This window comes from Salvelinus sp. IW2-2015, linkage group LG10 (genome assembly GCF_002910315.2).
Source record: "Salvelinus sp. IW2-2015 linkage group LG10, ASM291031v2, whole genome shotgun sequence".
NCBI classification, from domain to species: Eukaryota; Metazoa; Chordata; class Actinopteri; order Salmoniformes; family Salmonidae; genus Salvelinus; species Salvelinus sp. IW2-2015.
Window position 1 is genome coordinate 19,850,554 of NC_036850.1, and position 21,492 is coordinate 19,872,045.

The window sequence follows — 21,492 nt, forward strand, 5'->3', positions numbered from 1 at the left end:
CAACTTGTCGCTTTTTGAATATAAGATGTGCAGTACTGGAAATTACTTTCTGATTCATCATTATAATGCATTTTCCAGTACAAACTTACTGAGTGTTACATTTTCTTCAGATTGTCTATGAAACCTTAGGAGTGGCGGCATTGCATTATGTTATTTAGCGGGGAACATTTTGAGTAGGAATTATTAATATATTGATATTATACTGGGGATTTTATTTCAGATTGATTATAAAGAATCAGGAAATCGTAAGTAGTTCAGATGCTGAAGGACATAATCGTATGTGTCTCCCTAGATTGCTTTTCCACTTACCCACTGGGAGCTTAATTAGACTCTCTTTTGCCAGCGGCATATTTAATACGCACAATTCGACGCATAATCTGCGCTACACTGGATGACTTTAGTCACCCAAGGTAGACAGTGAATGTTCTGTTGATCTGAAACCTGAGATAGCTCAACGTTTATTGTGTTACTTTAATAGTCTGCTCTATGAATATATATGCAAGACTTGATGGTTTTGTCTAGCAAGATGATCAAACAATAATTATCAGCAGCTTGACAGAAGAAAAAAAATTCTGTTTTCGGTCAAGTCTTTGTTGTTTTTCAAGAATCGTGTGTGCTCTAAATGTTATCAAGTCTGCGTAGATGACGTACCCAGAGTAAGGTCACTACAAGCTGCCCCCCTAACCCAAGACTGCAAGAAGTGTTATTGTTCCTACTCAGGAGAGGCAATAAGGAACTGATAATCTCTACACATGGCAAGAAATGACGTATTTCACCAATCCATTAATTTCTCTTTTTTTCAAATAACTATTGCCGAATCATAGTTTATCATCGTCTATGGTTTTACTGTTATTATGCGTATTTGTTGTTATAGGATGGATTTGTACTATGTTTTTATCTTTTTTCGACTTAATCTTCAGGGCTGGACATATCAAAATGTGAATTAAGTCTATGGGGATACGTAACTTAATAAGTATCTGAAGCACTGTGTTAACGCACCATTGCACAGGTAGTCTATCATAATCCCTCACACACACTCCGTTCCCATCGATTGTGATCCTTTGCCCGCCTCTTCTTTACTCCTACCCTTACAGGGAGTGCTACTTTTTATTTTTGTAGAGGCTTTGCTATGTAGGTTTTGCAAGGCAATAGTTAATTTCTGGATATCGCTTGTGAAAACGATGATTTTTTATTCCTAAAGGATGAGAAGGCTTGGTGTAGTTACCTTTAAAATGGTGGGCTGTAGTAATTGCTGCTCTGCTTAGTTATCCTTTCCACCCTTTTCATCACAGAGGCTTTACACTGCGTTCAGCTACGTACAGACTAAGGTGTCTGTCGGCTAATTCTGGCTGGACGGGTGTTATAGGAACTTATGGGGCGAAAAATTGCTTTTTTAGTCGGGGTGAGGGTTTGGACAAGTGGGGATGTATAGTAGGCCCAAGCCGTTCTGCCTAAACCTAACTTTGCTTTACGCATAGTCAAGGCGACAGTGTGCGATCGGGTGCGTTGAATGAATAGTTTGAAACTATACGGCTTAAAGTATTAGCTTTTCTTGACAGTGTGAGTTTAGACTCTTACAGAATTTACAATACTCAATATAAGATGTATTAGGCACTAAGTTCGTGCAGTTTTGGTGATGAGAAAAGGGAGAATATGATATCTACGAAGGTGATTATCGCCTATAACTGATCGATCTATTGGTTATATTTTTGGACCCTGACATTGCTCTTCCTCTACTTAACATAAGCTTTCTCCGCTTCTTAGATTTTTTTGCGGCCTTTTCAGTGTGCCATTCGTTCGGTAATCGCTGTAGGTTTCGCAGGAAAAGAGCGTGAAAATTTTCATCAAGCAGAAAATCCCTCATGGTCCATGTTAGTATAGTGTCCAAGGAGCACCTTCAATTTTTCCGAGATTGTAATAACCACAGCTTCCTAAAATCCCTATCATGCCCTGATCTTGCTCAGAGTGCAGTGTAGTGCGTGTGAATTGTACTGTGTCGTTTCGGGGATGGCCGCTGATCTCTGCCTTGGGTCGGCGTGATGGTAGCCATTAGCCATTAGTAAGACACAGCATGGCAAGTTAACACTAAAGGGTTGCTATCGGTATGTACTTTTTCTCACGTTGGCCGCTCTAGGACCAGAAATGATCAAGTTGGTGTTTGTTGGTTGTCGGTTGTTTGTTTTGGCGGTGATGGTGGTGGGTGTGTGTGTGTGTGTGTGTGTTGTTGTGTGGTGTTGTTGTAGTGTTGGCCGAAACCCAATCACTGCTGGTGTCCAGCTCCATGTTCTGGACGGCAATGTCAAGCTGGTATTACTTGTGATTGTGTACTTTGTACTTTCTACATAATATACCATGGAATTTCCTCTATATATGAGGCCTCTTCTATATCGTGTTTCTGGTGGTGTATTTACCATTTACTCCCTTACTGTTGTTTGATTACAGTTACTTGTCTTCCTTCCTCTCCTTTGAGAGGATTTTCGTGATATGTTTGTTTTCCAACTTTATCACGATCATTCTATATTGATAGGATTGTTAGCAAACTAAATTTGATTCGGCTGACACAAGGACAGATTGATAGCAAATACGATTGCCCTTGCTGACCTTTTACATATCATTTTTGAGTGTATGGGTTACGCGTGAAATTTTGAGCTTAGTATTTGGGCAATGCATTGTTCGTGATTGATTTGAGATTACGCGGGTAGACATTCTACACCGTAACCCCTTACCCGAACCTTATCTGGTGTGTTTTCATGGGCAGTACCTTGGCATCATGAGCGCTTTATCATCCATGCTTCGCTGCGTCACTCCAGTCAGGAGCCTCAGGTATGTTGTAGATTACACTGCAGTCGTGTGTTATTGGTTACATTTCTTTCCGTTTTGTGCACTTTGGTAAGACTGCGTCTGATCTATACGTTATTCATCTTGTGTTTCATCCATGTCCCTCATAACATAATAAAACATTGTTTACTAGCGTGAGCGAGGAATGTTTCTCTTTGGTGCTGCTACTGCACACTCCAGTAGTAGCCCTAAATGTTATATAAACCTTAACATGGTTCTGTTGAAACCTCACTCAAAAACAGAATTTCATCTCTGAGGAGGAATAGCTTGAGTTTCAAATTAAAGAACACGGTTAGCCCAGTTGAGGATATGTTTTTAGTATCAGACTTACATACCTGTTTAAGTGATTAAACATTAATCGGGGACCCATTTGCACAGTTTCTTTGACTTGGCTGGGGAGTAAATGATAGACGTGGGCATTGGGCGTTAGGGAGTAGGGTTATCGCACTTCAATTCGGTATGTAAACAGCACCTATTCCGTCTGCTCCTACAGAGCCTCTGTGGAACCTAATGAATGTACACAGGATGGTATGTGGATAGAGTGGCTTGCGTGCAACCTGATTTCTATACAAAGGGACAGTGGATCAGTGGTTTGGCTGAACTGTTCAATAGCTGAACATCTCTTTATTATTGAGAGTTGATTTCTCATTTGGTTTTATGATGCCCATGGATGTGAGTGATTGCTGATGGGAGTGTTGCAACCCTCAATGGCGCCCGGAATAAGGGCAGGCGGTTCAGTTTGGTACGGAGCACACTGCGCCCAAATATTTTCCTAGTGAAGGCGGTTGGTCGTTGCGTATTTCAGCGACATTTGTCGGAGGTATTCGGAGAGGTGGCTTTTGCTTTGCATGGATTTGTAATACTAACATATGCTAGTGCAATAAGAGCTTCGCTGTTGAAGAGATCAGGACAAGTCGAGTCACCTCTCCTTCCGGAGTAGAACTCTCTCAGAAGCTTTTGTCTTAGTCTCATCTAAGGCATACCTCAGTCATAGATTTTCTTCTCAAACACCCGGCTAGCTGTTGATCAACGTGCCGAGATTATAAATGCGCGAAGAGGGAGAGTTTACGGCAGGGTCGAGAGGACGAAGAGACGGTCCGGGATGACCTTTGCGAGGCAAGACCGGGCGAAGGAGGCAAGGTGGGAAGATCTGTGCCGGTGACCGGTAACTAGTTTACTCGAGCGCAATCGTAGGCGAATTTCAATTTGGTGGTCAAATTTAAGATGGCGGAGTCATGGAGGATGTCCAATTGAACGAGACTTTCAGAGCATAACCCAGAGCCTCCAGAATAAAAGTCTGTTAACAATATTTCCGTTAATTTAGGGTGTATCATCGGGTAAATCTTGGTGACGATGGTACCAAAGATTAATGGAAAAATACCTTCAGTTTCCCTCACGGCGTTGGTTGATTTTCGAGGCATGTTAATTAAGATTATTGAAAAATGTGGTGATTTTTACTGTATTCTTGCGCTAATAAGGTAATGTTACGCTATAGCGTTACATAACTATCATGTGGGTTCGTATCAATGAGTCTATGCGCTCTACCTTTCGTAATAAAACATTCGAAGAATGTGCGTTTAAATTAAGAAACGTTGGACTCATTGTGATCTAAATGTAGCCTAAACCCTGAGAACAAGAATTGGGCCAAATTGAGGGCGGCAGGTGATATTATGCAGCGACCTGATTATCGCTCAGCGGGATGTACGCGGTGCAGCGGCAAGATTAGACATGCTACAATCGCTCACAGCGGAAGTTGTTAAGACTTGTAAGAATTAGGGGCCTGGACTTGGCAGTATTTGTTAACAACCTGGTGCAACTGACTAATTCGGAAAGTACTACCTTAAGATTTATTGCTCTTCCTGATAATAGCGAAATGTAGATATATTGTGATAAATTGCGAGGCCTACATACTTGCTAGGGTTCTCAGCTTTAGTATTTTTCGGCATGTTATTTACCACCCCAAGAACAGGAATCTTCGGCATAAGCCACACTTTATGTCAGCCTGGTATAAGAGATAAGCAAACCAAGAAAGCACTCCCTCAGCTTTAATGCAGGGAAAACTTAATAAGTTACTACCAAATCTCTATCAAAACATGTTATAAGGCTTGCTAACCGAGGGATTTTTTTTGTATACACTCTAACCTCCACACACAGAGGACGGCCGTACCCATAGCTATCACCGCTCGCCATGCCATTTTGGTAAATTCCGGGACCACCAACTTCTGATCTTCCTGATTTCACTGCTTCACTCAGGCAAATGAAAGCGACGGATGAAGACTTGGACCTCCAAGGCGTTATAAAATTAGTTGTGTCAGATGAAGCCAACCTAGTAACTACAGGACTGTTTTCGCTAGTCACAGACTGATAACAATGTGTTTCGTGGGAGATTCTTTCTGCTGACATTGAAGGCATAAACGACATTCAATTCCTCATCTGGCTCTAATCTCAGTAAGATTTAAGTTGTACTTAATCAAGTTTTAGTGCGAACCGATCGTCACCGTAGGTTTTTGACTTAACGTATCACTGTACGTCCCCATACTCCGATAGCGCATGGACTTGCAGGCAGCAGACATTCGCACTCGAGCTAGAAGGTGTGTTAGGCTATTTCAAGTGCGGGAACTCCATAATCTCTGGACGGGGTGACAGAATGATCCCGCATGATTGTCTGACGAACCATCAAAACAGGGCTAAGTGTCAGAACAGGGCTAGAGATTGAATTCATTACCTACACCGGCTCTTGACGGCTCGTGGAATGTTGGCAGTTCTTGCAAGATAGATTATTACCAGACTACCACGGGAAGCACAGCCCAATGCGCTGCCGTATCGAATATCATCTGGCTGCGGTCAGCTGATGCTTGGGCAACCTATGAACAACTAAGGATGGAATCGATCGTGGCGATCTGCCCAGGTGATGACCCGATACCTTGTGCAGATTTGTGCTCAGTCATTCTATGCGCGCGTTCGAGAATAACTTGCGCAACAACAATGGAGATGTTATTGGTCTGAGAGATCATGCTGTTTTCAGGACACTGGTGTGATTTACCGAGCCATCTCTAGCTGGACGTACTGGCGAGGGTCTAGTTAGACTTGTAACAGGCTTCAACTGTAGACACCAAGGCTGCGGAGGCCAGGACGGATTACCAGGCGTCGTGGCTCCGGGCATGTGCTACCAAACTGGCCAGGTGTTTTCCACTTGACGATTTTTCAATCTCTCCTTGATTCTCTATATTTTAATTGGAGTCGTGTTGGAATACCGAACATGTTTTTTCAAGGCCAGACCTCTACCTAGTTTTCTCCTGTTGCCCCGACAGAACACGAAGGCAAACCTGCCTAAATGGACTTGACCACCCGTTAAGCACTTTACAATCCGTGGCCAAGAAGTTCGCATTGTTGCGAAAGGGTTTGTGAAGTGCTTTGCTTCCTTCCACGATGGATCATGATCTTGAGAAGCCGTCCCTAGGTATCGGTCGCGTGGGTTTTTTCATTTTTCGCACCCACAAAGCTTGCTCGCAGGACGGCCATGCGTTAAGAGGAAGCGACTGGATTGCGTAATGTTGTTGATCAAACTTTATAGCATGGGCGGACGTTTTTCGCTGCGCTCCCAAGCACTTGTTTTGCCATTTTGCTAGGACCTCTTTGCAGATATTCTTCAAATAAAAACGATTTATTAGTTCGGTAATTCAGACACGAGGGTATTGCTTCTGCTTATGTAAGCAAATTAATGAATTGCATGTAGGATCTTTTTCACACTTACATATTAATTATCATCTGCAACTGTGGGTTTGTCCAGTTGCAAGTTAAAGGTTGTTAGTTTCATTCGATTCAAAGGAGTTAAAACACCTATGCCCTTGCAGGAAAACTTGACCACCCTGAAGACTCCACTCATATTGCTACAAAGTTCTGGTGTCATAAGAGAACTTAGAGCCCACAATCCCGAAAGTTATCCCTAACTTCTCATCGTGACTGAGACCTACCTCGACTCGTCAATACGTTTGGAATATGGCCATCACAATTGAATGGCACCTAGAGAACATCTGCTCTGATACTACAGCTCATGAGCGCGCCTTTACTCCCAGAATAGTAAACATGCCATAGTCTCACTTTACCATCACGCCATACTGTACGATCCTCGAATCAATTATCCATACAGCTTGCCGCTTTATCCCCACACTGACGAGGAATGCACTCGCATGGGCTGATAGAGAAATTTTTAGTGCTACTGTGACTAGTCTCCATGCCATATGCATGGTACAGGCGAATTGTCGAGGCGTGTTCCTATCTCATTGGCTTCAAGTCATGGTCTTCTATCATTGGCGTTGTTACTGTCTTGTCTCAAAGACTGGCCTTCCATATGATTCACTATAAAGCCGCTTCAATAGAGAGAGCTCATACCTGGGAAATCATCCTCAGTGTAGCTATCACTTGACTTGGGCATACGTCACTGGGGTCACAACTGGATCCTGGACTTACACCTTAAGAAACGGTGCCTGCCACCCACTTGCCTCGAGCGTTCGCTGAGGATGGTAGGCTATTGCGACCAGATGTTGCTGGCGTAGACAGAACAAATTTTCTCTGCACTTCCTTGGGATAAAGAACTTCCTCTTACACTGAGCCCGTGCCTTCCACATCTTTAGCGTCCTGTTCCGTACCCCCTACTCTGTCACCTTATTACACCCGCCCCGCTCTGCCCAGCGAATCAGTCATAGATGTTGTGTAAGGTTGCCGGGAGTATGAGGGGTAGACCCCACGGGGTGGGCTGAGGTGTGTGATGCGCTAGTTATGTTGTGTATGTCAATCTCGAGTGGATATGTCTGCGTAACGAATTTATGCATCAACATCTTCGCCATCCCGCTATACAGATCTTCTTGCTCCGTTCAGAAGACCAATATTGTACGTAATGCTATGCCTACTGGTTAGATTGTAAAGGAGCACTCCCCAGGGGATTGGATAAGTAATTATTGGTCCGTCTGAATTAAGGTACATTAGTTTCCCATAATTAAAATGTCAAATTCAACGCCTCGTGCGGCTCAGGTTTTGGTTTTTTTCCCCCCGGCTATATTTGTCTCAGTATAGCATACTCGCTCTGGATGATACAAAACCCACATGGGTGGTGGTAGACGTTGAGCATTCCAATTGTCCGATCAGAGCGATATCGAACTGCTCAGTTAACGGACGATTTCAGTTCAAAGGTGCATTGAGCCAGAAGCATCTTATCGACAGACTTAAGTAGCGCTGTTATCACCTGTTCAAATTCGAATGGATGACAGGCGTCCATAAGGTGCAGAGAAGAGGTCAGATACGCTTTGGTAGTCCGGGGTGGGTGCCAGGTAATAACAACCTATTCTGCTCCTCGTAATTGCTGTATACAGATAGTGACGTTCAAGAGCGTAAAGTATTCGGGTGTAAGTTGTGAAGCTCCATCACAATTGAGTTTAAAGACTCATGCAACATCTGACAAGAGAAAATAGTGTCATATGCGAAGCATATACGATGTCACTCTATGCTCTCCTCTTCCGTTTTATACCAATCACTGTTGCACTGTTATGTTTCACCCGTCTGATTCTCAAAACCTCCAACTCTCATTCTGTCTGTTATTGTCATACTGTAAGTTAGAACTTTTCCCTCAGAGTTGGATATGAGGAAAAAGATTACTCCTGGTGTTGGTAAATAATTGTGAGGGTCTGATTTGAGCCGTCTCAGCAGCATGCTCACTCTCTCTGGCTGTGTCAGTTTGCCTTCTCCAGGCTGCTGCCGAGCACCCTGGTCACTGTGGACTGTCAGGCAGGCAGGCAGCATCGATCGGGGTCCGGGGCCCTGGCCCTGGCCAGGGGTATAATGGCTCCCACATTGCCTGCTGCCTGCCCAGGACTGACACATCCTGTTAAGCCTGAGACGAGCTAGCTCAACGCATTTACCAAAATGTAAATCATTTCTAGTTATTCCCTCATCATATGCCCTGCACCGATAGTCCCAACAAGGCAAGGCTGTCAGGCTTTTTGAAATCAAGGGCTCTCTGCTGATCAAAGACTCTTGTTTATGCCCTGTGTCATTGATGGTTTTTGGCAGGCGCAGGGTATTGTGACAATCTCCCACTTGTTATTCGTGCGCTGGGCCGTGGCTGCGAGGCAAGGCATTCTCCACTGCACCAGGTGAACAGCAGTGGGCCCTCCCGGGGGCTGGGCCATATGGATGAGGAACATGAGAAAGTCTTACTGCAAATAATGTCAGTCAGGATACCCATGCAGTGGAGGGAGCCCTGAGTGAACACAGCCATTAAAGGCTAATGTTGAATTGTTTCTTCCTGTTAACAGAGTTGGGTTAGTAAAAGACGGATAGAAGGAGATATGCCTGTAGCAAGAAGCCACTGAGAGTAATTGGCATGGAGAGGTCCTTCTGAAATCGCAGAGGCAATATTTTCTCCATCTCAACTATGGAGGTAAAGAGCTTATCAGTCATCACTAAAAGTAGTCATCACTAAAGTATTTCAGAAATACAGCATCATTAAATCCAATCAAATTGTATTTGTCACATACACATGTTTAGCAGATGTTTTTGCGGGTGTAGCGAAATGCTTGTGTTTCTAGCTCCAACAGTGCAGTAATATCTAACAATTCACAACAATACACACAATACACACAACCTAAAAGTAAAATAATGGAATTAAGGAATGTATGAATATTAGGATGAGCAATGTCAGAGTGGCATTCCTCACTACATTTCATGATCACTGATTGGGCAGGCAGACATTTCCAATGAGCATCATGGTGGATTTTCCTGAAGATAACTGATACTCAGACACTTTCACCTTAGCTGATCGGATTACACAATCATATTTTGGCTTAGTGAAAGTATGATATGTTATATACTGTATAAAGSAAAGACACTTCTGTCTCTATGMCAGGATATGTTCTGACATGCTGCTGTAATTTATCAGTGGTTACAACCCCCCTCTCATTTTCACMTTTTACCTGTTATACAGACCTAGATCTCAGCATCCCTGATACAACACTTGGAGGCAAGCAGACAATAAACTCCTCAGTCCCTTCTGCTAAAACCTCATAGCATGCGTGTTTCCCATTTAGAGGAATCTGCTCTACAGCAGTGTTCACWGATTTTTTTYMTTTTTTACTTTGGATCCAAGATTCCACATCAGTTCCAATTACAGYTCTCTGACGGAGAGAGGCRCGTCTGGAGCCCATTGTTCTTTGTCTGCCCCAACCCTGTTAGGGATCTGACATACCAAGTCTACAGTGACTGTACAACTGCTGTGATCTAAAATTGAAATAGCTTCCCTCTTCCTTTCCAGTTGTATAACTGCTGTCTTATGCTATTTGTATGTTTGTTTAAAGTAAGAAATAATGAGATGTGATACARAACTGTGGCTGTGTCCAAGTACAAGGTAGTTCAGAACTGAAATCTTCATATTATTCTTTACACTGTCAAGGAAACAGAATACTCTACTAAATCAGTCCAGATCTGACCAAGCTGAAACCAAGAGGGTCTGAAAGCAGAGTTCATCAGTGGGTGAGAGAGAAGAKGGGTGAGGTTAAACCAGAGAACTAATTGGCAGTTTAACCCTAAYAGTATTCACACCTGCCTGCAGAGCAACACAGGGTCTTGTAAACCCMTTTTAATAGCGTCTACATTTCCCCACAAAAAAATGTCTTCAAACGTMATTTTATATTTTGCACTSTAAGTCKTTTAAAAAGTTGTGTCCAYAGAAAATGTCAAAATAAGAAAAAAGATGGTTACGTTAGAGTAATAGATATGATCATCATAGCAGCTWTGCTATGAGGGGTAAATKACTATAGTTCCTGCCCTTGGATATCCGTGCTGGACCCCTTAAAGTTAGCAAGGGTCAGACCTTCACTGGGGACAGACGTTAAGTCGCTGTCAAAAACGAGAGGGGAACATCAAAGTGTAATTTAACTGGCAGTAAAGCGACAGGGCGCCTCCCCAGCCTCTTTATTGRAAAGGACGGCTAGGGTCAGCTCACAGCATTTAAAAGAAACACTATAAATTAGACACCCTGCGGTGACTGAGAGCGATTAATGRYAAAATATTCCMAAACCYRRARAAATATCCCTAAATATTAGAAAACATAAATWAAAGAGATTAAGTGTGTGTAGTCTAGGCTTGATAGATCCCTGTTTTGACTGGACCCAGGGTGCAGAGGAAATTTGTGTAAGCTGTTTTCTCTGCTAAGCGTTTATTTGTAACTCTAATTTGGTTTGTTTTCCCTTCTTAAAATATGGATTGAATCATAATGGGAAGCTTTGTGCTCTGAAGTCCCGCCATCTCTGTGAAGTCCTCTCTTCCGGCCCGTTCCGCTGGCTGTGAGGCTGTTACATACAGACACACTAACTAACACAGGTAGTGGATGGAGAGACTGACTGGTGTGTTGAGATGTAAACTTTGTCATGCCTACATCATGACRAATGAAAAGTGATGTGAGAGACATTGATCCATTTTATTGCAGCCTGTGAGTGTGTCACCACAAGGCATTAGCATGGGGAGAGCCTTATTAGCAAGCCCTCTGCCTACACGGCCATTTGCAAAACCAGAGCTAATCGCCTACCCAAAGGCAGATGGAGTCGAGTCTCAGCAGTTCWTATAAACCAGTCCTTCTTAAACGATCTTGTTCCTGGTCAGGAGCACCATGACACCACTACGAATAGCACCGCAGTATGAGTAGGCTATGGTGTCAATTGCAGTCATTGAAACAGTTCAAGGTTAGCCTAAGYTGGTGCTCACTAGGCCCATGCCTTTCTCATATCCCTGCTGCCCTCTCATATGCCTGACGCCRTAAACAAAACCTCASCTAACGGATGARAMAGTTCCATAAGWACYTCTCTGACTAGCTTATAGCTACRGTAGTTTGGGAGCATCTGATAGGTAAGCGTCCACTTTGAAGTCAAACAGTGAGAGGGATGATTCATCCCATCAGGCTGCTGTGAAGTGCACACGCTGCGCCAAAAAACAACTGCTATGGGAGCGTATCCATAAAGCCTGAGACACTGATAAATCACCCCTCTCTCTTCAAGGTTCTTCATCTGTCTGAGAGTCTCTCTCAGGCCCCAGAGCATGGSAGGATCTCCACTAGCCTGAGACTGGGCTAGGGTCTACTCAGTGCCTTTTCCACAGTTTGGCTAGCTCTAAAACAAGGTCAAGACACTGTTAGACAATTACACATAAGATGAAGGAACAAAGCTCTATTTGTCTTTCTGAAACCAACTTATTAGCATATCTGGAAACACTTTCCCCTGCTCTTATACCCATGTAAATACACAGTAATAACTGTAACAACACTGTAAGTTGTGTTGGAGATATAATACCCAGTGTAATGCAAAGTTCATGYAAAATAATATTTGACTGCGTACGCTGTGGTTTTAACCAGTACTGTACTGAAATGACTAAAGGAAAGAAAGCCTTCATGTTCCAATAGATTTGAGGTTATTTGAATGAATGCAGAGGRAGACCCCTTGAGAGGGGAAGGCTTCTTAATGTGAGATCCTCTCAGTTTATCTAACAGTTGACGTTATGTTCCCTCCTCCTTTCCCAGTGAGGTCTGAATCTCTCGGGTGATGTTAAAAACCACAATGAAGCAAACATCCATTTTACGAGTGCACGGGAATGCCATAATAAAGACAGGTTGGCCACTGTCCTCTTAGCATAATGTGGATTCCACTTCTGACAATAGCATTGTTATACTGAAGTAAATACAATGTGGAAAGAGCACTAGATTGTCCTTCGTGGTCCGAATTGATAATCACTTGTAACTAAGCAAAAATGATCATCTGCTTGTTAAATAATATATAATTTCATCTAGGCTTCTTAAAATGATTTACATCAGCTCCCATGTGAACTTACATAGTACTCTGTCATTAGGAAACACCATGTGAAATAATGTGATTCAATGGGTAGTTTATAGAAAAAAGCAACATGCTTATAATTTCAGTTCTTGTGATGGGTGCCACTGTCCAGGCCAATGGACATGCTAACTTTTTACTGTACTATAACGTCTGAGAAAATGTATACGCAGTAGGTGATATTACAGACTCTAATCTTCTGGGATATTCTTTGTGCTGGATGTCTGATCAGTAAGCGTCCTCTGAGGGCCTCAACCATGGAGGGTTTAGTTACACAGCAGAGGATCTGACTGCCGGGCTGAGAGAAGGCCTGGAGTACGAGGTTCAATGTAGCCCTGTCTCACTCCGGCCGCGCAGATTGAGCCTAATGTAAATTGCTGTGCCAAAATACGAGTTAACTGGTAAAATGATCCTAGGTCCTTGTCACCTCTAGTCATGTCAGCAACCTGCTGAAGTGTGTCCTGGTTCTCCAGGCTTCGCAGCACTTCCATGGCTGGTTTCTATTACCCGCTGCTCATATCAATCAGCACAGACGGACAGAAAGAAAGGCTCAAATGGTTGTGCTGTACTAAAGACGGTAGAGAGAGAAAGGGCAGCAGATGGGGTGTTGGTGGCTTCAGTCTAGATTGAAAGGATCTCACAGGACAGTTTATTCACACCTCCTATATCCTCCCTCTCTTTGAGTGAAAACACGATATTGTAACCACAACTATATTCCAAATGCTTGTAATGTCACAACAAAGGATCTTCCTCTCTCCGTCTATAGCTCACGAATAGTTCATTGGAAAAGCTCTTGGAATGTTAAAGTAAATAGTGATCTTGACTACAAATGTTGCGAAAATATAATGTACGTTTCTGTTTGGATTCTTTTGGGTTTTAGATCGATTCGCTCTGGAGAATTTTGGGGTACAGCTCTTCTAAAAAGGGAAGGAAACCAGAGTTAAAGGTCTCTGTGTCCTGTCCTCAGGGAGGACAGTCAAACACCATAAGAGGAAAACTCCTGTTGCTTCAAGAAAAATACAAAGAGATTGATGTTCCTAGTTAGAAGGTTATGTTCTCAGTGGGTACTCTGACCCCTCTTGACACGGTAGAGAAGCCAAGGATAGCTATCTCTGACAATGTGCATTGTTTGTGTGTGTCAAACCAAGTCAAGAAACGATCTATTATTCCATCTTATTCTATTCTACTATATATTTTAATGTAAAAAAAAAACAATCCCCCAATGTAAAGGCCACCTGTTGTCAGATTCTATCAGGTTGAATTTTGTCCACTCTCCCTGAGATGTTTAGAGCCAGGCCCTAAATATCCTATTACCTGGAGGAGAGGAGTCTGGTTTATGGAGCCTGGAGTCCAGTGGAGTCTACAAGCTTTTATCACTGCATGTAGACCCGGCTAGGAAAGGGACTGCTCTCCCCTACTGCTAATGCACAGACCTTGTATATGTTGTCCCTGAAGTAGCATATTGTTGGTCCAGGGCTGCTGGACCTGAGAGAACCTCAATGTAACTGGACTGATGGGCYGTAGAAAGTGTCCCATTGTTTCATCTTAAGAGGTTTGAATGGAGGAATGGTTGAAACCATGCCATTTGTTACCCTGTACTCTTTTGGAGCCACAGTTTTTTTTACCATAATTCAACGGTGGCTTAGAAAACCTGTATGAAAATCTAAAGGGTTCTAGCTGTCCTTTACAATTTGGTTGACAAAACAATACATTTCCCTTTGCCTCATTTCTAAGTTGCAGGCACAAAGTATTTGTTTCCTTCCTCTTACAGTACGTAAAGATTTGTAAGCACAGTACAGCATGTTAATGTCCACAAAATCATTCACTGATCCTTTCAATCACTTGCGACCCACCCCATAAACAAATATTGTATTGGTGACATGTTGTGTATTTGTATGCGCACTTGTTTAGCAAGGTTACACAAACCAGTCACCTCTTGGACACGCAAGGACTGCCTGTGGTTACGAGGGGCTGGCCTTTGAAAGTATGAAAATAACTGGGGGAAGTGCTGATGTACATCTGAGTCACATTAATGGTGGAGGTCTCCTGTAGTGCTGAGACTTTCCTGCCTGCTCTTTAACGTTCGCTCTGTCTGAGGAGTCAGTCATACCTGTGGTCAGGCAAGGCTGCTGTAAGGGTGACATCCACTGTAAAAACGTGCATGGTCTACCCAGCCAGGGTCCTGTGATACCATAGAACAGGGTTTCTCAAACTTGGTCCTGGGCCTCCCCTGGGAGCAGTTTTTTTTTTACTAGCACTACACAGCTGATTCAAATAACCAAAGCTTTATGATGAGTTGGTTATTTGAATCAACTGTGTAGTGCTAGGACAAAAACAAAACACGTGCCCAGAGGGTATCTGTTGTAAAATATTAGATATGTAAACTTCCTTTTTAGTAGCTCACTTATTGCTTTAATAAGATACATTAGGACGGCATCATTAGTCTAAGTATTATTTATGGCGGTTTGTTTGGGATTAACAGTGGCAATCATTTTCTTTACATCTACCGAGTGTGTGACGTTATGTAGACTACAGGTCACTGGCAAGTTCAGCTGAACACAAAAAGAAACAAACTCCCTTGAAATCTCCCGAAAACAGCGCTGGTATTATCTTCAAAGGCCCCCGCCGTGTTTTAGCGGGAAATATTGTAAAGACTGTGACTCCAGGAATTTCAGCCTACCTGCTTAAGCCTGATTGAAGTAATAACTCACGAAGTCCCCGTTGAATTACCTGCCATGACTTATACCTGTGGTCGAAACCAATATGGCTTCCAAGACCAGGTTTAGGGTCTTTAAAACGTGACCCTAAATAAGATCTCGTGAGTGATTATGTGATCTGGTAGGTTTACGGAACATAAAAACTATTCCCCGGACACAAACGCATTCCATTGCAAATATGACCCCGAGTTGATAGGAAAGTGTGACAATGTGTTTGGGTTTTTAGTATAGGCCTATGTGATTCAAACGCACCTTCAAATAGATCATTCAATTTTCAGTCCGTGTCTATAGGTTTTCATTAGTTGACTTTGTATATGCCGAGCATTTTCGTAATTTCTTACAGGTTTATGTGCAGGCCTGATCTTTTCCGCGCTATATTACGCACGCCTCTCCTGTGAGTCATTACGTACCAAAGGTTAAGCAATGCCATAACACAGGATTGGAAATTAAATATATGAACAACTGAATATTATGTTTAACTTGAATAACTTGTAGGCTTAATGTTATAGGCATACCACGTTTGGCGCCCGTGCGTAATGTGCTTAAATGACCAATAGAGAAAAGACTGCACATACGGGTTCAAGTTTGGATCAGAGTATTTACTCATTTATTTCAGGTGAATATTTTCTTGTTCAGAATGATCTAAATATTAGAAGCTATATAATGACTATATAATAGGCAACTTGTCGCTTTTTGAATAATAAAGATGTGCATACGGTAAATGACTTCTGATTCATCAAAATATGCTCATATGGTTAACTATTGTTTAACTACTATTAATATTATTATTATTATTAGTAGTAGTAGTAGTAGTAGTAGTAGTCGTCGTATTCCCATAGATTCCCAGCAGTGATCAATCAGTCGCATACTCTTGACAAAGCAAGTGTCTGGTGTTCGTATGTTGTTGTCCAAAGTTATTTGATTAAACCAAAGAGATTCGATAACATCTGCACAGCAGACCATCATTAAATCTTATATTGATGGCTATGCTATGTTACGTCACCCGTTTAAACTAATTACGTAGCGAGGAAAGACTGATTGGTTTATGTGCTTTCATTAAGGTTTACAGAAATCCTATTCTGGCACGTTAGTGGCATGTTTTCAGTGCCCAGCCCTCCTCCGTAACTCAGCTGTAAATACTTAATTATGTAATAATAATACTATTATTACTGTTATGATGATGATAGTCTAGTCGTCAACAATAATATCATCTTTATCCTCATTAATATCATCCTGATCCCCATCATGGTAGCCATTAGCCAATAGTAAGACCAGCATGGCAAAGTTTAACTGAAGTTTCTTCATGTGTACTTTTTCTCACGTTGGCCCGCTAGACCAGACAATTGATCAATGTCTTCTCCTTGACAGCAGTGATTCAGTGCTTTCGCTTTTATATTGACATCTCAACTCGTTATATCCTCTTTGGTTGTGTCCCCATTTTCTCATTTTCACGAAGGACAGGACTCCTGTCGTTTTCACTAGATATTCATTAGAATATCTGTAATAGTGATTCATTAACAGGTTTGGTGAAGCCTATACTTTCGTTTAATCAAACCGTTCCCATGCACAACAGTGCAAATTGATATTAGAATATTGATGGAAATTGTTAAATATTCTAATTTCATTCTATAATTTCAGTAATCTGGCATTTGATTTTAATTTGGATGTTGTTYGTGTTAGCAGCACTGTCCAGTGTCCATACGTTCACTGTRCATGCATCTTTAGTGTCGGTTTAGTTTTTCTATTTATTGATCCGGAAAAACAGAAAACGGATGTTATTGTTATGTTATAAATCAGGTGTAATGGGTATACATTTACATTTTCTAAATTACACAGATGGATGGAGAAATACTTCAGTTTCCCTCACAGAGCGCTTGGTTGATTTTCGACCATGATTAATTAAGGATTATTGAAATTGTGGTGATTTTTACTCATTCTTGCGCTTAATGTTACCAATAGCGTTCAATAAACTATCATGTGGTTCGATCATCGTCTATGCACTCTTACTTTTTGTAATAAAATATGTGAAGAATGTGCGTTTAAATGAAGGAACGTTGGACATCTTTGATCTAAATGTAGCCTAAACCTGAGACAGAATTGGGCCACATTACAGAAAATGTTTTAGAAATGAGCTAACTACTCTTTTTTATCTAGACAAGTCAGTTAAGAACAAATTCGTATTTACAATGACGGCCTACCGGGTTAACTACCTAGTTCAGAGGAAGAACGACACATTTTTTACCTTGTCCGCTCGGGGATTCGATCCAGCAACCTTTCGGTTACTGGCCCAAAGCTTTAATCACTAGGCTACCTGCCGCAATTGGTTTATAGAGACTTCGAAACGTGAGACTGAAATAATTATTTGGCAGAAAGTCTAAGGCCTCTAAGGCCTCTATTATAATTTTAGCACTGCTTTAGTCTTGTTTAAGTAAGCCATTTTCTTGAGGATTCGTGGCCTACGTCTCGAATATCATCTGGCTTTGGTCACTGACTTCTAAACCTTAAACAACAAATGAATCACGTTTGAAATTTGTAATAACTCCTAAAAAAATTCTTAGCACTTGTAACCACTCTCCTGAGAGAGGATCCATAAAGCTTTTACCGCAGTATTTGCTGCTTCCCTCCAGTTGATCATCTGAGAAGCCGCTGTATGTCCGTGGGTTTTCATCTCACCCACAAGCTGCTCGCAGATGGTTAGAGAAAGCGATGGATTTTGCGGTATTTGTGTYAAATTTATAGCATGGGCGGATTCTTCCTGCGCTCAAGATGTGCCMTTTGCTAGACCTCTGCAGAATATCTTCAACATAAAGATATAGTTCGGTAAATCAGTAGAGGGTATTGTTTCTTATTAAGAATTAAGAATTGCATGTAGGTCTTTTTCACATTACATATTAATTTAATGCATCGCAACTGTGGGTTTCCAGTTGCAAAGTTAAAGGTTGTATTTCATTGTAAAATAAACAAATATTTCTTAAGAACTTGTGATCCGTTATATTTTATTGTATGGCCATACAAACATCTATAAGGTCACCAATACCCAAGTCACGCTAATGCAACGTCTCTGCAGAGTGCACGTAGGCTATTGTAGGCTAGAGGCCTTTACAGTGTTATTTTGTCAGTTCAAAAAATCTGGCTGTTTTAGTCACCAACTTCAAGTCACCATAGGCTATCAGTTTGGGCAATATTTTCTATAAGAATCGGATTATCTTTACCTTGATATCATATAGGTGCCGAAACGTGTGTGTGTGTGAGTGGGTGTGGTGTGGTGATGTGTATGTTGTGTATGTCATCGATGGATTCTTAACATTTGCAAACTCCCCCAACATCTTTTGCTCGTGAGACAATATTGAGTATGTAGCCTATAGATTTAAAGAGACTAGGGATAATAATATTGGTCCGCTGATAAACTATTTCCCATATTAAAGTAAATTCAACGCTCGGTAATTTTTCATACTTGAAAACGTGTTAATTCAATTGTCCGATTCAGATTCAATATTAAGGATTGTAATGCAGATTATCGCATTAAATATAGCCTAATTTAATTCAATCGYCAAAGGGAAAACGTGATAGTCCGGAAGGTTATGCCTCTTCGTAATTGTGTTACAGGGGATAGTTGTGGCCGTAATATTGGTAGTAAGTTGTGAAGTCCATCACATTGAGTTTGTAAAGACTCATGCATTGACAAAWGTTCATATGCGATTAGTGATATTATCCTAACACCCGGAATGATAGCAGACGTGATTACTTCACCCATTTATTTGATTTTATCGTCGGTTCTGATTATTGGAAGGAATTTCTCAACGTACAGGAACCTGTTTACGAGGCATGTGGAGACATGCATAACGTTCCCAACTTAAAGAAGAAAATACGCAAAACATCCCTCATTATTGGGGGCATAGTCAGTCAAGTGAACAGATATTTACACCGAGCAGTGTATACAGAACACAAGCACACTTTCGGTTGTCATTTGATATGGTTTTTCCATAAGAGTAAACAATACGGGACACGGGAAATCTCCGTTCGTTCGAARCAGAACTGTGGTTTTACTCACCATAGCAGGGAATGAGCGCTCCGTTGTGTCCGCTTTCTTGGTGCAGTTTGCCTCCTTCCGGGGGGGTTTTGCAAGAAGACCTCTGCATGAAGAGGTGGTATTTGTTAAAGGTGCCTTCCCCAGCGGTGGCATCCAATGACTGACACTCCTGTTGGAATGGGCTCCGAGWCTTTTCTCCGTAAGCCTGACCTTTGTTTGGCAGGAAAGTGGGGCTGTATTTGGTGTCACTYRCTTGGAATGTCCTAAACGGGTTCGTCGGATGATCCCTACCTTGCGGTGCAGAGGGGCTATAATATGAATCCATGGATGTCATATCGCAGTATGAGACGCACGTCTCGGCGTTCATGCCTAAAAAAAGTTACTGTGAGAAAAAGACKWCCAAACTTTTTTCTTTCTTTCCGTTTTGGAAAGGGAAGCAAACAGATACCCTCACTCTCTCTCCCTCTTCCACATACGGATGAACACACACATACACACTGTCACGCACACACACATACACTGGCGCGGCAGCTGTGTTTGGTTATAAAACGATTCAGATGTTTTCCAGGAACCACTCGCTGACCAAAAGCTAAAAACTCCCCTTAAGGTTTAGAGGAGTAACAAAAATGCGTCTTTCTTCAGAAGATGCAACCCAGATCTCCCCGATATACACTAGAGCTGTGCGGACTTCAAGTCAAGACATCTCCGGAGTGATTATGTTGATAAAATGAATGGGTGATGTCAGACCTTTCCTCAGAAGAAAAAACATTTTTTTTTTTTTTTTTTTTTTATATGTGGGGGGACTTAACACATGACATTAATGTAATTAGGGTATGAATATATAACTAATTGTAAGTGAAGGGCAACAGCGAGAGCGCAATTTTATGGTTGATTCGTAATGGTTCGTCAAGAGGGGACTTCTTCTAGACAACTGGGATCTCGACACATACAGGACAATATAGCCTATCTATTTTTCATGTGTATTGTGTGATTTGTGACACGTATTTCTATTTATTTGTTTCAGAGGGGGAGGGGGGTTATGTGTTTTAAGCAGAATTACATTTTATTTTTCTGGAAACCATATCACTCAGAAAATATTTTCTATCGTTAAAGATGAGTTAGCCTATATTCAGAATATCTACAACTTTATCCTTATATCCCGTTGATCTAAGTTTTTTTGACTTTTTGAAATGAATAAGGCCTTTTTTCTCATGTCATTAACTGATTGRWRATWAATCACATTGCACTTATAATTTATCTCCGTGTCAAACCCTTCGCCTCTTGATGTGATTCATTTGATGTGAATGAYATATTGTAMGTTCATTAATAGCATTTAATATCGCCGGGTTCAAACTTTAACGCAAATTATTTAACTTAAGCCTATAGCACGGGTTCTCCAATTAGACACGTTTGCAAAGGTTGAATGGGTCCCGTCGATAAATGAACCACACTGATATAACCACGTCTAATTCAACAAAATCATACTATGTGGGCCTAAAGGCTTATGGGCTCAAAATTATTATCTAATAATTTCAGTGAAATTAGTCCAATATGTCTTAATAATTGGAGATATATCTATATTACAACGATTATTGCAAACTCGGCAACAAGCACATCACTGAAATGTCAAAACGTAGTGGTAGGAGTCATCGTGTYTTCTATTGCCACTTACTTCAATATTTTAATAACAGATTAGGCCTATGTTAATGAGCTCGTGGGACGTTGGGACATTTATTTGTCACATGCAGGAAAAAAACATATTTTTCTCCTTGAGTTACTTTTTCATTGATATATCCAATTTTGTGCGATATTGCTCAGCAAATTAAATATTTTAATTGAATTGGTGAAGAACATGCTTGGCTACTATAGTCACTGTATTTAGACTTGAACATATGGCTATTAGGCTACAATCTTATTACAGGGAGTTGCTGTGTAAAGCCCCTCTGGTGAAAAATATTCCGCGTAAAATATCTCTGCAGTAGGCTACTGAAAACAACATGGTTCTTTGATCACTGAATGTTCACGGTGTAGTTCATGG

At 41.5% G+C, this 21,492-nt stretch overlaps 1 protein-coding gene across 2 annotated transcripts in view; it reads right to left on the bottom strand.

Moving 5' to 3' along the window:
* alx4a (ALX homeobox 4a) overlaps positions 1-20,183 on the bottom strand; it is a 72,840-nt gene extending 52,657 nt beyond the window's left edge. Inside the window, exon 1 of one of the 2 annotated variants that reach the window (XM_070445458.1) lies at positions 19,476-20,183. In XM_070445458.1, coding sequence (XP_070301559.1) covers positions 19,476-19,821 — 346 coding nt within the window. In that variant the 5' untranslated portion in view covers positions 19,822-20,183. The remainder of the gene's footprint in view (positions 1-19,475) is intronic. The other variant, XM_023995656.2, reaches the window with a different exon arrangement.
* Between the last annotated feature and the right edge of the window lie 1,309 nt (positions 20,184-21,492).